The following is a 17,654-nucleotide window of genomic DNA, read 5'->3' on the forward strand; positions in this document are numbered from 1 at the left end:
GATACAACAACTTCGGCAGGAGCGTCATTTTAATAGCATTGACTCTACCAAACCAGGAAAGTTTTCCTGTGTCGCCCGTCCAGGTAAGTAGAGAATTGAGTAAGGGGCAAAGTTACGCTGATATAGGCAGGATAAATCAGATGGGTTTGTGGTCCCTAAGTAGGTGATACCGGGGGAGGGTCAGACATAAGGGAAGTTAGCACGGAGGGTATAAACCAGGGGCTGGGGGAGAGACACATTTAGCGGCTCTGTTTGGACACATTAATTTTGAAATTAGACCAGTCCCCAAATCCGGACAGCTCAGAGATATGCAGATTAGTGATGTAGACCAACAGGTCATCAGCAAAAAACGAACATTTATACTCGTGGTCGCCATTTCTAACCCCCAAGATGTCCGGGTTGCTACAGATAGAAGCCAGGAGGTGTTCCATGATTAGAATATACAATAAAGGGGACAACGGGCACCCCTGGCGGGTACTGTTGAAGACACGAAATGACTGGGACAAGGTGACATTAATCTTTAAGCGTGTGGAGAGAGAGTGATAAAGAGACAGAATTTTCGAGGTTAGGACAGGGCCAAGGCCAACAGTTCGCAGCGCATCTCAGAGGGAAGACCATGAAATGCAGTCAAAAGCTTTTTCAGCGTCAAGGGAGAGATTCATCAAGGGGATATTATGGGCCAAAGTGGATTGAGGGGGAAGGGGCATATCTTTATAAAAGCCCGCTGTGAAGCCATCCAGGCAAGAAGGCAATTACCCCCAAGAGCTGAGCCTGCATCCAGTTCCTCCGCAGTGGCAGGAGATAGACTGGGGAGATCGGGAACAGGGAAAGAGCCCAGTGTAGGACCAGAGTGGGCAGCAGGGGGTAAATTATACAAGTCTGTGTACTATGCACGGAACACTTCGACTATTTCCAGTGTGGTTTGGACCCGCCCACCCCTTGGGGTTTTAATGCAGGGAACATGGGACCTGGCCATCTGCTCCCTGAGCGCTCTGGCCAACATACGCCCACTCTTGTTGCCAAACTCATAAAACTTGCTGCAACAGAGTTGGAGAGTGCATTTTGAGGAGGCGTCAAGCAAATGCTTAGCTTCCTGCCGCGCTAACAAAAGGTCCCCCAGGACAGGAGCAGAGAGTGCACGTTTGTGGGCCAGTTCCAGGTCAGCAACCCGAAGTGATTTCCTGAAAGCAGATCAGGAGCACCTTCTGCTTGTGAAAGTGATGGAGCACTTGAGAGCATTTCTCAGGTGTATTCAGACCTTTAGTGTTAAAGGTGGCAATCTTGAGGTCGGCCATAGTAGCTCAGAAGGAAAAAAAAAAGGCACAGTGAAAGTGTTGGCCCTTTAAAAAATGATGAGGAAGAAATTATAAACGGGGATCAGGAAAAAGCTAATATATTAAACAAATTCTTCTCCACTGTATTCACCGAGGTAAATGAAGTGCCAGGTGAAATACAGCGAGATAAGTTAAACTCCCCAGTACAGGTCACCTGTCTAACCCAGGAAGAAGTACAGTGGCGCCTACAAAAAATCAAAATAGACAAATCGACAGGTCCTGATGCAATTTACCCCAGTGTTCTAAAGGAATTCAGTAATGTAATAGACAGACCCCTATTTTTAATATTCAAGGACTCTATAGTAACAGGGACTGTTCCCCAGGACTGGCGCATGGCAAATGTAGTGCCAATATTTAAAAAGGGGTCAAAAGGTGACCCTGAGAATTATAGACCTGTTAGTTTAACCTCCGTTGTATGTAAATTGCTTGAGGGTTTTCTAAGGGATGCTATTTTGGAGTATCTTGATAAAAATAAATGTATGACTCCATATCAGCATGGCTTTATAAGGGATTGGTCCCGTCAAACTAACCTGATCAGCTTTTTATAAGGAGGTGAGCTCCAGACTGGACCAGGGGCAATCGCTAGATGTTGTATATCTGGATTTTTCCAAAGCATTTGATACGGTGCCACATTAAAGGTTGGTGCATAAAATGAGAATGCTTGGACTGGGGGAAAATATGTGCAAATGGGTAAGTAACTGGCTCAATGATAGGAAACAGAGGGTGGTTATTAATGGTACTTATTCTGATTGGGTGACTGTTACTAGTGGGGTACCACAGGGGTCAGTCTTGGGTCCTGTTCTATTTAATATATGCATTAATGACCTTGTAAAGGGGTTTGATAGTAAAGTAGCAATCTTTGCAGATGATCCTAAACTCTGTAAAGCGGTAAACACTATAAAGGACAGTGAACTGTTAAATGGATCTGGATAGGTTCGAGTTTTGGGCAGGGAAGTGGCAAATGAGGTTCAACACTGATAAGTGTAAGGTAATGCACATGGGGAAGAAAAATCTGGGCTCTGATTATGTATAAAATGGGAGAAGACTTGGGACGACTGACATGGAAAAGGACTTATGAGTCTTAGTTAATAGTAAATTTAGCTGTAGTGACCAGTGTCGGGCAGCTGCTGCCAAGGCAAATAAAATCCTGGGGTGCATCAATAGGGGCATAGATGCCCACAACTAGTAAATAATTCTACGGCTGTACAAATATCTAGTCAGACCACACATAGAATACTGTGTACAGTACTGGGCACCAGTGTACAAGAAAGATATAGTGGAGCTGGAGAGGGTTCAAAGACTGGCAACCAGAGTAATATGGGGAATGAGAGGACTACAGTACCCAGAAAGATTATCAGAAATAGGGTTATTTAGTTTAGAAAAAATAAGGCTTAGGGCAGACCAAATAACTATGTATAAATATATCAGGGGACCTTACAGAGATCTCTCCCATGATCTATTTATACCCAGGACTGGATCCATAACAAGGGGGCATCCTCTATGTCTAGAGGAAAGAAGGTTTCTACACCAGCACAGACGGGGGTTCTTTACTGCAGCAAGACTGAGGAGGGGGTCATGGTGAACTCTGTAAAAGAATTTAAAAGGGGTCTGGATGCATTTTGGGAGAAAAATGGCATTACAGGTTATGGATTCTAGATCTATATCAACTCATTAGGGTTTTAGGTTGAACTTGAAGGACTCTGGTCTTTTTTCAACTTTATGAACTATACAGTTACAGGTCATCAGGACAAGATAAAACCCCCAATCCAGTGAAGAAGAAGGGGAGTGGGGGAGAGGGAAATCAGAAAGAGAAGGGAACAAAACAGAAAGGGGGAAGAAGAGAAACAAATAAGGAGAAAGAAAAGGGAGGAAAAAACAAAAAAAGGGGACAACCGGACCAAAAATGAAAACACAAAAAGCAGTAGAAGACAGAAGAAAACTCTACATAAGATCCCAAGGGACACCCGCCCACCGGGACTTATCGCCTACTCGGGAGAGGAGTAGGTCAGACAACGAAGGCAGAGATGGACAACTCCCGCCCCTGCCAAAGAATGACAGAGCGTAATGGAAGCTGCTGCAGAATGACATGGAGAAGACAGACCAGAAATAAAGGGGAGCAGCATGGAAAGGAAAAGCAGACTGCATCAGGATGAGTGGACCCAGGGAACAAAAATCACTAAGGGCAACAAAAAGTAAACCATCATGTTGCTAAGGCACGAGCCACTCCGGCTCTCACAGGTGCAGAGGCCGGCACATCAGGTCTCAGGTGCAAGGCAGTGCTTGGACCTCGTCTTTTAGTGGCCCTTGAATGGAAGCCCGATCTCGGGGACTTGGCGGGAGGGGAGGCCGATCCCTTCAGAGGACGCTTGGCTTAGAAGGGCAGCAACATTGACCAGTTCCGCAGTGCAACATCCGGGAGTGCTAGATCGTGAAGAAAGCCCGGCAGGTCATCAGGGGATCGTAGAGAATGAGTCCGTCCATTTTGCCGAACCATGAGGGAGAAGGGGAACTCCCAGCGACATTGGATGCCCCTCTCCCAAAGTGTACTCAGAAGAGGTTTCAGGGCAGCCCATTGCGCCAAGGTATGGAGAGAAAGGTCCGGGTAGAGCTGAATGGGAACATTCGTATACAGAATACGTTGGCGGCGCCTAGCGCTGCGCAGGATGGCCTCCTTCAGGGCATAGAAATGAATATGACAAATTAAGTCATGGGGGTGAAGATCATCTGCACTAGAAGGTCGCAATTTAAGCATCAGGCGGACGATCCAAGAGATCATTAGAAAAATGAAAGTGAGAGCGTCCCACAATTCCCCAGGAGACACCGCTTCAGGGAGACCTCGGATATTAATTTTTATTTTGGCGACTACGGTTTTCAATGTCATCCAGATGTTGTTGCAGAAAGAAATAATTGTTCCGTGTGGCAGCTGACCACCGATTATAGGGCCTGTACAGTAGAAGTCAAATCCTGCGCAGCTTCCAATGCAGTGACCCTCGTTGTAAGAGTAGACAATTCTGACCAGAACTGCCCAAATTCCTGTTTACACTCATCAACGATTTGCTTGGCTAGATTGGAGATATCAGCCTTAGTAGGAAGGTCATGGACCAATGATTGAAGGTCAGCCAGAGTAATAGGTGTTAAGGCAGCTGGGGTGCCCAGCACACCCGCCCTTCTGAGAGTGAAGTGTGGCATTATCCCTGAAGGGGACCAAGGTGGGGAGGGCACAGCAGCAGGCATGTGAAGAGCAGAAGGGGGCTCCAGGGTGACTATCACCCCAGGGGAAGCCATAGGCAGCTCAGCAGTGGGACCTGGTGACAGGTTAGGAGCAGTAGAGTCCAGGCCAAAAGCCTGCAGGTGGGAGGGTGAGGGCCCCAGAGGGGGCTGCAGCAGCAGCAGCAATAAAGGGGTTAACACAGAGTCCCTAGTGAAGAGATCCAGTGCAGGGGATCTGAGCGGTGGCACAGTCAGTGTGGAGGTAGGGAGAGGAGACTGCATGTTAGCTTTGGCAGGGGCCTCAGTAATAGTCAACGGTCCCACCTGACTCACCAGCGCAGCAGGAGCAGCAGGATCCGGGTGCGTGCCGGTATCTCGTCCAGGGCCAGAGTGTCGGACGGGAGTCTGGAGGCAGGAAGGTGAGGCCGCTGACTGTGACCCCGAGCCGGAGCAAGACTCTGCAGCTGCAGGGGTTCGCACTGTCTTCCCAGCACTATCAGGTACTGCGGTCTGTGGATCAGGAGAGCAGGGTTCTAGCGCAGGCCGCTCCAAGATTGCACCGGATGCCTCTGCAGGCATCGCAGTCCCAGCACAGAGGTGCTGGGACCTGGTAAAATAAGCCTCTATGTCCATCAGGGGGGATGGGGGCACAGTCGCAAGCTGCCCCTTGGGTTTTTTGTGGGTTCTCCCCATGAAATCAGCAGCAGGGCAGAATAGCGGGCGCCAGGCAGGAGCTCCCAAGAACACGTCCTCAAAAGGCCATTACAAGACAGGCCCCCCGTGCTAATATGGTTTTATGTAAACTGTCTGACTCATCCCTCATCATGAACTGTGCTATGAAGAATGCAATCTCCCTATGAAGATCTAGCATAATATTCATATACATTTTCCTCATTGGAATTACATGAAAAGTGCATAAACGAATTAATGCCCAAAAATGTCATATGTAAAATCTACATAGGGAGATCACATCCTTCTGTACACAGGTCAGGCATAAGTACGCAGGGGGAGGCAGCCCCCTAAGGTAAAGGGTTACACAATTTGTTTGGGGTTTTTAAATGTTTTTAAATGTATTGTCCTGGATATTTTTGTATTGGGACATAGCAAAAATAAACAAATATTCATTTTATTATTTGGTGTGCTGTCCTTGCAATAGGTGTCTGCTTTTTCTCTTTTTGTATTGTCAGATTCTAATTTGGATGCCTTAGTATTGCACCATGGATTGCCATTCCTTACTGTTCAGCTGAGCCTCCTCAGCATGTTGTGTATTAAGCAAGAGGAGTTTAGAATCCATGTTAGCACTAGTGCACTTTACAGTAGTAACCTGATACCTTGAGAGGGAACTGAGCCCATACATTGCTCTTAGTATGTTAGCTAATTTTTGTGTCCATATAAATTTTTTAAGATATGAATAATCTCAATAAAATGTTTTTTTTTGTGTCTAGTAACTTGTTGTTCCGCATAATTTTGTAGGTTATATGTAAATAATCGTACTTACCTGAAGAGTAAAGTTAACGTGCAATTTATACTGCATAGAAAACAAAATTAAGTTTTTTTTTTGGTGTTCATACCACCTCATAAACAAAATAACATAATAAATGATCAGAGCATCACATGTATCTCATAATGGTACCAAGATTAACATTTTGCCACTTTAAGACATCTGCAACTTGATATGATGCTGACAAAATATTCTAAATAAAAGGAGTCCTCAATATCTACTAGGTCATGTGCACACATACTTAAAATTAGGGAAATACATTTTGAGTTACATTCAGGGGCGGACCAACAACACTCAGGGCCCCCAGACAAAGTAATGCAAGGACCCCCTGCAAATCTCTGCCCCTGGCCACACCTCTGCCCCACCCTCATTCCACCAAAATCCCTCCTCATGCCCCACCTCTATACACAAAATTTAAAAAATTATGAATGCAAATGTGTACATTGGTAATATACATTGGTTAAAAAAATTGTATATTTTTGGGTGAAAAAGATGCTCTCCCTGCAGCTATTACCTGTTTGTCTCCCAAATACAGGAAGTATACAGGAAGTGCTTGTCCTCAGTGTACAGGGCCCTGCTTGTCCTCGGTGTACAGGGCCCTGCTTGTCCTCGGTGTACAGGGCCCTGCTTGTCTTCGGTGTACAGGGCCCTGCTTGTCCTCGGTGTACAGGGCCCTGCTTGTCCTCGGTGTACAGGGCCCTGCTTGTCCTCGGTGTACAGGGCCCTGCTTGTCCTCGGTGTACAGGGCCCTGCTTGTCCTCGGTGTACAGGGCCCTGCTTGTCCTCGGTGTACAGGGCCCTGCTTGTCCTCGGTGTACAGGGCCCTGCTTGTCCTCGGTGTACAGGGCCCTGCTTGTCCTCGGTGTACAGGGCCCTGCTTGTCCTCGGTGTACAGGGCCCTGCTTGTCCTCGGTGTACAGGGCCCTGCTTGTCCTCGGTGTACAGGGCCCTGCTTGTCCTCGGTGTACAGGGCCCTGCTTGTCCTCGGTGTACAGGGCCCTGCTTGTCCTCGGTGCACAGGGCCCTGCTTGTCCTCGGTGCACAGGGCCCTGCTTGTCCTCGGTGCACAGGGCCCTGCTTGTCCTCGGTGCACAGGGCCCTGCTTGTCCTCGGTGCACAGGGCCCTGCTTGTCCTCGGTGCACAGGGCCCTGCTTGTCCTCGGTGCACAGGGCCCTGCTTGTCCTCGGTGCACAGGGCCCTGCTTGTCCTCGGTGCACAGGGCCCTGCTTGTCCTCGGTGCACAGGGCCCTGCTTGTCCTCGGTGCACAGGGCCCTGCTTGTCCTCGGTGCACAGGGCCCTGCTTGTCCTCGGTGCACAGGGCCCTGCTTGTCCTCGGTGCACAGGGCCCTGCTTGTCCTCGGTGCACAGGGCCCTGCTTGTCCTCGGTGCACAGAGCCCTGCTTGTCCTCTGTGCACAGAGCCCTGCTTGTCCTCGGTGCACAGAGCCCTGCTTGTCCTCGGTGCACAGACCTGCTTGTCCTCAGTGCACAGAGCCCTGCTTGTCCTCAGTGCACAGAGCTTTTCTGATCCGGGTTGTCCTCTTTACTTTTCTCCTCCATCCGACTCAGACTGACATGTTGACTTCGTTCAGCCAAAACGTCATCTCTTCAGTATCTGCAGGACAAACATCTTAGACTCCACATTTACCTGTGCCCCAGCTCTACACAATCTCCCTATTTATAGGCCCCGAAATTGTAATTATAACCCCCCCCCCTTGTTGTCCTGCACAGTAAAACTGGGTAGAATAGTAGGTCCCCTATAAGGTATATCCCCCACAGTAGACAGGTAGGTATGTCCCGCAGCATATAGTTCCATTAACACCTTAAAGGGGTATTCCAGGAATTTTTTTATTTGGCTATGCTGCAGGGGCTGTAAAGTTAGTGTAGTTCATAATATAGTGTATGTACCTGTGTGTGACGTTTTTCTCACAAATCTTCTGTGATTATCACCCCAATATTTATTTTAACCAGCATACAAAATTACTGTTGTCTCAGATTTTTCCCAGCTTGCAATGCGGCCGAGACCTGACTCACTAGTCAGCTGATGACAGGGAGCCTGTCTGCTTCAATGGGTGGAGGGATCAATCTGCAACTAATGCAACAGCTGTAGGCATCCTGATTGAAGACTACAGGTCTGCAGCTCATTTATGTTTCAATGGGTGGGGTAGCTGATGTGTGGGAAGGAGGAAAATGGTATCATGGGATTTGTAGGCAAACAAGAAAACTGAAAACAGGAAATACAAGTTCAGAGAAAGCTAGCCAGAGTGTTCTGGTAATCTCACAACGTAGCCATTTAGCGCAGATCCTTCCTAAGCATGTCCATTACTGTCTGCCAGGTACGTACTAAAATCACCTTATGCTGGATAACCCCTTTAAGGACATGGCTTTTTTTTGTTTTTTGCACTTTTTTTTTCCTTCTTACATTTTAAAAAGCATAACCCTTTCAATTTTGCATTTAAAAATCCATATGATGGCTTATTTTTTTGCTCCACCAATTTTACTTTGTAATTACATCTGTCATTTTACCCAAAAATCTACCAAAAAAAAAAAATCATTGTGCGACAAAATGGCTTCCATTTGTACATAGTACATTTTTCGGTAAAAATTACAATATTTTTCGCACGATAAGACGCACCTGACCATAAGAAACACCTAGGTTTTAGAGGAGAACAAGAAAAAAAATATTCTGAACCAAACGGGTACTAAAATATTTAGGACCCCCCCTTGTGGCCAGCAGAACCCCCCTTGTAGCCAGCAGAACCCCACTTGTAGCCAGCAGAACCCCCTTATGGCCAGCAGGACCCCCTTATGGCCAGCAGGACCCCCCCCCCTGTAGCCAGCAGGACCCCCCTTGTAAACAGCAGGACCCCCCTTGTTGCCCTCAGGACCCCCCTTGTAAACAGCAGGACCCCCCTGGAGGAGCATGTGAAACACACGTCACTCTGCTTCCTCCGTAGCGTTGCGCTGGGCGCAGGGGAATGACGTATGTGTCACATGCTACTCCATGTGTCACATGCTACTCCATGATGCGGACAGGAGAACGGGACAGTGGCATGGCAGAAGGGGACAGCGGCATGGCAGGTAAGCTTACCTCTTCTGCAGCCTTCCCTGCACTTCGGCACACACACCTTCGCTCCATAAGACGCACAGACATTTCCTTCCCACTTTTGGGGGAGAAAAAGTGCGTCTTATGGAGCGAAAAATATGGTGCACCTTATCTTTATTCTGCAGGTCCATAAAATAAAAATGATACCCTACTTATATAGGTTTGATTTGGTCTTCTGGAAAAAAATCATAACTACAAGCAGGAAAATGAATACGTTTTTAAAATTGTCATCTTCTGACCCCTAGATCTTTTTTATTTTTTCACATACGGGGCAGTTTGGGGCTCATCTTCTGCACCGTGATCTGAAGTTTTATTGGTACCATTTTTGTTTTGATCAGACTTTTTGATCGCTTTTTATTCATTTTTTATGGTATAAAAAGGTTACCAAAAACTAGCCTTTTTTGGACTTTGAATTTTTTTTGCACGTACGTAATTGACCGCGTGGTTTAATTAACGATATATTTTTATAGCTCAGACATTTATGCATATGGCAATACCACATATGTTTCTTTTTATTTACACAGGTTTTTTTTTTTTTTTTTTATGGGAAAAGGGTGGTGATTCAGACTTTTAATAAGGAAGGGGTTAAATTAGCTTTAACTTTTTTTCCCCACTTTTTTTGCAATGTTCTAGCCTCAATAAGGGACTATAACATGCAGTACATTGATTCAATACACTGATCAATGCCGTTGCATTGCATTGATCAGTGTTATCGGCGGTCGATTGCTCAAGCCTTGATTTCACGCTTGGAGCAAGTGGCAGGTAAGGCACCCTCCTGGTACGTCCTAGCTTATCGGGACATGGTGTTTTCACTGCGATGGTCCCGATCAGCCCGACTGAGCTTTCACTTTAGATGCAGCAATCAACTTTGATCGCCGCGTCTAAAGAGTTAAAGCGTACCTGTCAGATCCAAGAAATTTTTTTTTTACCTAATCCTGACCATGTACATCTAATTTTTGTGTCTAGCACCTTTATTTATTTTTTTATTCCACTTTTAATTTAGCTCACTTGCCTGAATTCCTCTCGGGGGGGCGGGGCATGGCCTCACTGTGCAGGTCTCCGCCCCCTCCCTTAGTATGCTGTCTGCTCACATCTCCCCTAGTATTAGCAAAACTACAACTCCCAGCTTGTCCTCACTGACAGTAGCGGGACACAAGCTGAAAGTGGGAGGATTTTTCCTCCAGCTGTGAGCCCTGCTGAAGTGTGTCCATGACATAGGTGATGACGCATGGAGACAGCAGGACTAGTATGTGTCCAAGCAGGCAGGGGAGTAGTTGTTTGACTGGCTTTTTCCGTATGAAATTTTCTAATGAAAGCAATTGCAAAACCTATTGGTTCTGCATGCTTTACAACATATCAAAAGTTTTTGTATCTGACAGTGCCTATTCTGCCTGAACTGTGATATCCGGCATTAGCCACGGGTCCTGGCTGGTATGTAGCTAGCATTGTATTTAAGTAGGTATGTAGCTAGCTAAGTACCTAGGTAGATAAGTAGGTAGGTAGCTATGTAGGTAGGTAGGTAGGTAATTAGCTAGGTACAGTCATGGACGTAAATGTTGGCACCTCTGAAATTTTTCAAGAAAATTAAGGATTTCTCACAGAAAAGGATTGCGGTAACTCATGTTCTGCTACACACATGTTTATTACCTTTGTGTGTATTGGAACTAAACCAAGAAAGGAAGGGGGAAAAAAAGCTAATTGAACATAATGTCACACCAAACTCCAAAAATGGTCTGGACAAAATTATCGGCACCCTTAACTTAATATTTGGTTGCACACCCTTTGGAAAAAATAACTGAAATCAGTTGCTTCCTATAACCATCAATAAGCTTCTTACACCTCTCAGCCGGAATGTTGGACCACTCTTCCTTTGCAAACTGCTCCAGGTCTATCTTATTGGAAGGGCTCCTTTTCCCAGCAGCAGTTTTAAGATTTCTTCACAGGGGTTCAATGGGATTTAGATCTGGACTCATTGCTGGCCACTTCAGAACTCTCCAGCGCTTTGTTGCCTTCCATTTCTGGGTGCTTTTTGATGTATGTTTGGGGTCATTGTCCTGGTTGAACCCACAAGATCTCGGATGCAAACCCAGCTTTCTGACACTGGGCTGTACATTGCGACCCAAAATGCATTGGTAGTCCTCAGATTTCATGATGCCTAGCACACAATCAAGTCACACAGTGCCAGAGGCAGCAAAGCAACCTTGAAACGTTTTTGGTAAACATTAGAATGATGTGCTTTACCAAAACACTCTATCTTGGTCTCATCTGTCCACAAGTTGTTTTCCCTGAAGGATTTTGGCTTACTCAAGTTCATTTTGGCAAAATGTAGCCTTTCTTTTTTTATGTCTATGTGTCAGCAGTGTGGTCCTCCTGGGTCTCCTGCCATAGCATTATTTAATTTAAATGTCGACGGATAGTTTGCGCTGACGTTGATGCTCCCTGAGCCTGCAGGACAGCTTGAATATCTTTGGAACTTGTTTGGGGCTGCCTATCCACCATCTGGACCATCTGGACTATCCTGTGTTGACACCTTTCATCAATTTTTCTCTTCTGTCCACGCCCAGGGAGATTAGCTACAGTACCATGGGTTGCAAACTTCTTTATAATATTGTGTACTGTGGACAAAGGCAAATTTAGATCTCTGCAGATTGCTGATATTTTCCCATAATTTTGGTTCTAGAGTCCTCAGACAGTTTTCTTCTCCTCTTTCTGTTGTCCATGCTTAGTGTGGCACACACACAGACACACAATGCAAAGACTAAGTGAACTTCTCTCCTTTTTATCTGCTTTCAGGTGTGATTTTTATATTGCCCACACCTGTTACTTGCCCCAGGTGAGTTTAAAAGAGCATCACATGCTTGAAGCAATCTTATTTTTTCACAACTCTGAAAGGGTGCCAATAATTTTGTCCAGCCCATTTTTGGAGTTTGGTGTGACATTATATCCAATTTGCTTTTTTTTTTTCTCTCCCTTTTTTGGTTTAGTTCCAATACACACAAAGAGAATAAACGTGTATAGCAAAACATGTGTTACTAAAATCCTTTTCTTTGAGAAATTCTTCCTTTTCTAGAAAGGTTTCAGGGGTGCCAACATTTACAGCCATGACCGTTGATAGGTACGTAAGTAGATAGATAAACAAGTAGGTAAAAATGTGGGTGGGTAGATAGCCAGATAGGCAGATTGGTAGCTTGGTAGGTAGGTAGCCAGGTAGGGAGCTATGTAGCCAGGTAGGTGGCTATGTGGCCAGTTAGTCAGGTGGACAGCTATGCAGCTAGGTGGCCACCATGTGGCCAGGTAGTCAGCTGGGTGGGTGGATATGCTGCTAGGTAGTATGGTAGTCAGGTGGGCGGCTGTGCAGCCACCTAGTCAGGTGGGCGGCTATGCGGCTAGGTAGTCAGGTGGGTTCCTAATCGGCCAGGTAGTAAGGTGGACAGCTATGCTGCCAGGTGGTCAAGGTGGGTGGCTATGAGGCCAGGTAGTCAGATGGGTGGCTATGAGGCCAGATAGTCAGGTAGGCGGCTATATGGCCAGGTAGTCAGGTGGGCGGCTATGCGGCAAAGTCGTCTGATGGGCAGATATGTGGCCAGGTAGTCAGGTGGGCAGCAATGCGGTCAGGTGTGGCTATACGGTTAGGTGGTCAGGTAGACTGCTATGCAGCCAGGTGGTCAAGTGGGCGGCTGGGTGGTCAGGTATGCAGCTATGCGGCCCACTGGGCAGCTATGAGGCCAGATAGTCAAGTGGGAGGCAATGCGGTCAGGTAGTCAGGTGGGTGGCTATACGGTCAGGTGGGTGGCTATGCGGCCAAGTAGTCGTAGAAGTTGTAGTCAATTGTGCTATTGATCTATTCAAAGTTTGTACCAATGACAGTGCCTATTTAAGGGGTTAATTATGTTAAAACACATCCAATAAGTTAGATATTGGGGGTCATTTAGTAAAGTGATCCCGACAGTTTTTATCTGATTTAGCACCCAAATTGTGTTGCATGCTTTGTGCGTCAGAATTTACGACAAAAAATCCAGTCAACCTGACCAACTCCCCATTCAACTCAGTAAACCCCAAAAAGAGGTGAGGTCACAAGAAAAGGGTTGTGTTCCCAACTTAAAAAAAAAAAAAATCTGAACATATTTACTAAACTAATGTTCCCTTGTAAAATGTGGTGGATTTGAGCTGTTGAAAACCCCACAGCCCAGAACAGTTAGAAGAAGAAGAAGGAAAAAAAGTGAAACATAGGGAAGAGTGCAAAACATAGAGAAAAATTTGTATATACCATAGAAATACACTAGCGGAAAAACCCCACACAGAAACCTGCACTTCATTCTTAGTAAATCAAGGCTATTATCTATCATCCTAAATATGTAATGATAAAGGTTTCCCGCTCTCTTCTAGATGCTTAGGCAACTGAAACAGCTTGGTCTTGTAGTGCTGTTGGCAGTAGTGATATGCAAATGAGCCTGACACAACATGTCAGTGTTATAATTATCATGAAGACAAGCTGACCTAAAATTGACTGAGAGGGTAACAAGGGCTGTTCATTTAATTGTGTGAATATTTGAGCATTTTTATATTAAATAATAATTAGTATAGAATATGTAGAATATAATTACAATGTTAAATACAATAATTGTGTAATTATGTGTTGCACTACAAACCTGAAAACAATTCTGCAAAACATTAAGAATTGTCATTTATTTTTCTGTGTAACAGATCATGAGTCCGGAGATGGTTACAGTTGATTACCAAGAGAACGTCCTCAGAGGAGACATAACGATAGGAGATTACTCCTATCTTCTGCTTATTGGTATGTTGCTACATGAATAACTATATTGTGATCAATATTGATTTTCTAAGCCTTTTGGCAACCTGGCAGTAAAACTAGTCAGTCATGGATTTTTTGGGGGTCATTTATGTTGTTTGATTCTTTAAAAAATCTTATTTGATACCAGCTCCCAAAAAGGTCTTTTTAGGGAGTTCTTCTAGAATCCAGAAAGTGCTACCTTCTTTCCTCTGGTCTCAATCCTGGAAAAAAAATGAAGTTCCAAAAGAAGTAAATTTCTGTCTGAGAAACACTGTCAATCCTTGTGGTGATGACTTCCTACATTTCAGCAGTTCCCTTTTAAGAGTAGAACCTTAGGTAGCTTACACATTTTCTCCCCTGCCACTAAACAAAAATTTTTTTTTTTCAATATTGTGCCAGTTTGGAATCTAAGCCAGTTACTTAATCTTTTTCTTCCTCCATTTAGAGCTATTAAAGGGGTTATCCAGGAATCTAAAAACAGAGATAATTTCTTTCAAAGACCACTCCCCATCTGTCTCCAGGTTGGGTGTGGTTCTGCAGCTCAGTTCCTTTTAAGTGAATGGAGCCATAATTGTAATACCACACCTAAAGTAGAGACAGACTGGGAGTGGTCTTTGGGGAAAAAAAGTCTGTTTTTTTTTATTACTGGATAATTCCTTTTAAATCTCCTTCCTTTTAAGAGAAATTGAGGTAGCACTTGTATTTGCTTGAGAAGGTTAACCTGATGAGTGAATAAAGAATCACATTTTTCATGTTCGCATGGAGTGCCACTTCACTGTTTTGGATGTTTATAATAAAATCTTGATCTAAACCAGTGTTTCCCAAATGCGGTCATCAAGCACCCCCAACAGGTCATGTTTTCTGGATTTCCTTAGTCTTTCACAGGTGATTTGTGACCGTAATTATGTCACCGGTGAAAGACTAAGGAAATCCTGAAAACATGGGGGTGCTTGAGGACTGCGTTTGGGAAACACTGAATTAAACAGTTGGTAATTTTTTTGGTGATATATTCTCTTTTAGGTTTAGGGTTTTAAAATAGGATTATTTAAAAAAAAAATTTTTTTTTGCTTTGTGTTTTTTTTTTATTTTTTATAATTCCATATATCTCATAATATTGGGATTTTGCGCCAAACCTAAAAAGAGTAAGGTGAGCATTTTCACCACAACTTTTATGCCTGAAGGCTACAGTTTTTGGAGAAATGACAGCTCTTTGAATTTTACAGTTCAAATAAAGACAAAGTATTTATTTATCAATCTGTAAAGTATACTGGGTATTGAATATGATGGCTCCTGGTAAACTCTGTGAAAGCAATAGCGGTCTCCCATAATAAAGAGACTTCTGCAGAGTAAATATATAAGCAGCCTCATGACTGAGCTTACAGACTTTAATTATTGTCCTTAAAGTAATGTTTATTTCTTAGGAGTGCTGTCATGGAGATGACTGGGGGCAAGATAACTACTTGCATGGTAATTTTGTTTCCGTGACAGGTCTCTGTGTCAGCGTGATAAGAGTAATTGCATATTTTATTCGTAAGTTAAAATCCTTTATATTGATAACTTTAAAATGTGTTGATAAAAAGCAAGCCTTCAAGATCACTTTGGCATTTTCATCTGACCGTATAGATATATCTTATAGCATCGTTATTATTAACTGTTTTCTGGTTATATATTTTTCTTTTTGATAGGATGATGACATTGATCCCTATTCGGTTTAATTGACAATGCACTGATTGGTAAAATACTAGCACATGCTAATCCAATTGGCTATAGTGACTCAATTATTATTCTTTTTAATACCAATTCACTCATTAGTGGCATGCTGACTACTATTTTCCTATTTAAAACTGAATTAAAAGGAATAGAGTTAATGGGGTATTCCAGGATTTTTTGTATTTGACTATGCTACAGGGGTTGTAAAGTTAGTGTAGTTCCTAATATAGTGTCTGTACCTGTGTGTGACGGTTTTCTCACAATTCTTCTGTGATTTTCACCCCAATATTTATTTTTAACAGTATACAAAATTACTGTTGTCTCAGATTTTTCCCAGCTTGAAATGCGGCCGAGACCTGACTCACTAGTCAGCTGATGACAGGGAGCCTGTCTGCTTCAATGGGTGGAGGGATCAATCTGCAACTAATGCAACAGCTGTAGGCACCCCGATTGAAAACCACAGTACGTGTGGATAGACCCTAAGCGTAGAGCTGAGCAAGTAATTTTATCGTGAAATGTATATGTCCCGAAATTCACAAAAAGTTCAGATTTTGGCGAATTACAAAATGGTTTTCAGAATTTTACAGGTAGAAATAAAAAGGTCACATGACCTCAAGTGGCGGTCCAGTGCGCTTCTCCATAATGCTTTGCAGTCAGGTCTTCCTGTAAAAGGACGAGTGAGTGTCTAGCAGTGATGATAGCTGCAAGAAAATGTAGTAAGAGAATATCAGTCAGTGTTTGTGTGTTTGAGTATTGAGTCGGTCTGTGTATGAGGCAGGCAGGAAGGCTCAAGCAGTCAGCCATTACACCCATTTGATGGCAGCTGAAGCGTACACTTTGTAAATCAGCAGTCTTTTTCAGTAATATACTGATTTGGCGGATAGTGTTCCAGTGTGTAAAGTTAATGTTCATAATGCAGCCTGAATCCAAGGAAAAATGTGCCAACAGAAATTGTATTGTTCTGCTTTAACCAGGTGATTCTAAACAATTGTTATAGGTATGGACACCATAGATACATGGAGAATACTTTTATGGCTAAAAATAGTACCTATATTTCTCGAGCCACTTTCTCTAGTAAATATTTTGCTTGACAGTGGCAACGAAGCACCATGGCAACAAGGTGACCATGGGGGGTAGGTAGTAGTCACTCTTCCACAGTTATACAGGTCTGCTTTCAATAACATGCGCTTGTCCACCTCCTCCACAACCTCCCAATAGACATCTACCCTCCCTCCTTTTTAAAGGAGTAATTATGCTTTAGTCCTGAAAATTGTTAAATGGCATCAAAAATCATCCTATTCTTCTGTGTCAAGCGTTTATACAGTGTAGTTATCCTTTTTTTATTCTGCTAGTGATGATTTAATTCCTGTTGGTAATAGAAATGTGCACTCCTAATTTCACATTAAATTGTTAATGCCAACAAAAATTGTCACTTTTATACTTGTCAACATCACATCCAAGTGTATGCTGAAGCCATGCTGTCTTAAATGTGAAAAGCCTTGGAGTAAAAAGGCTGACCATTAAATATCCCAGTAGATGTCTCCTCCCCAACTACAATTGGTCTATGTAGTCAGCAACAATGGTTGCACTGCATTGATCATATGGTATATGTTCCCTGCATTGCGTATGTCTTAAATTTTTATTTTTTTTTTTCAAATATGTATCAAGGCTTTCAGAAGGTATATGAAAAGTGTGTGTATACTTCAGCCATCCTCAACTTGCAGCGACGGAATGGGCTGCCTTAACACCTCTTGATCCATACATTCCAAGCTGATGGAATTCAATCTTGCGTCTACTGGGATGTCTGTATGAGCAGTGTAAAGCAGTTAAAGGGGTACTCCAGTGGAATTTTTTTTTTTTATCAACTGGTACCAGAAAGTTAAACATATTTGTAAATTACTTCTATTTAAAAATCTTAATTTTTCCAGTACTTAGCAGCTGCTGTATGCTCCACATGAAGTTATTTTCTTTTTGAATTTCTTTTCTGTCTGACCACA

General features: G+C 43.8%; 1 protein-coding gene across 1 annotated transcript in view; it reads left to right on the forward strand.

Moving 5' to 3' along the window:
* Positions 1–17,654, forward strand: part of LOC130362079 (cytochrome b5 reductase 4) — a 270,381-nt gene that overhangs the window by 116,893 nt on the left and 135,834 nt on the right. The window contains exon 8 of the mRNA XM_056566016.1: positions 13,857–13,950. Within this exon, the coding sequence (XP_056421991.1) occupies positions 13,857–13,950 (94 nt within the window). The remainder of the gene's footprint in view (positions 1–13,856; positions 13,951–17,654) is intronic.

The sequence above is a fragment of the Hyla sarda genome, chromosome 3 (assembly GCF_029499605.1).
Source record: "Hyla sarda isolate aHylSar1 chromosome 3, aHylSar1.hap1, whole genome shotgun sequence".
Lineage (NCBI taxonomy): Eukaryota > Metazoa > Chordata > Amphibia > Anura > Hylidae > Hyla > Hyla sarda.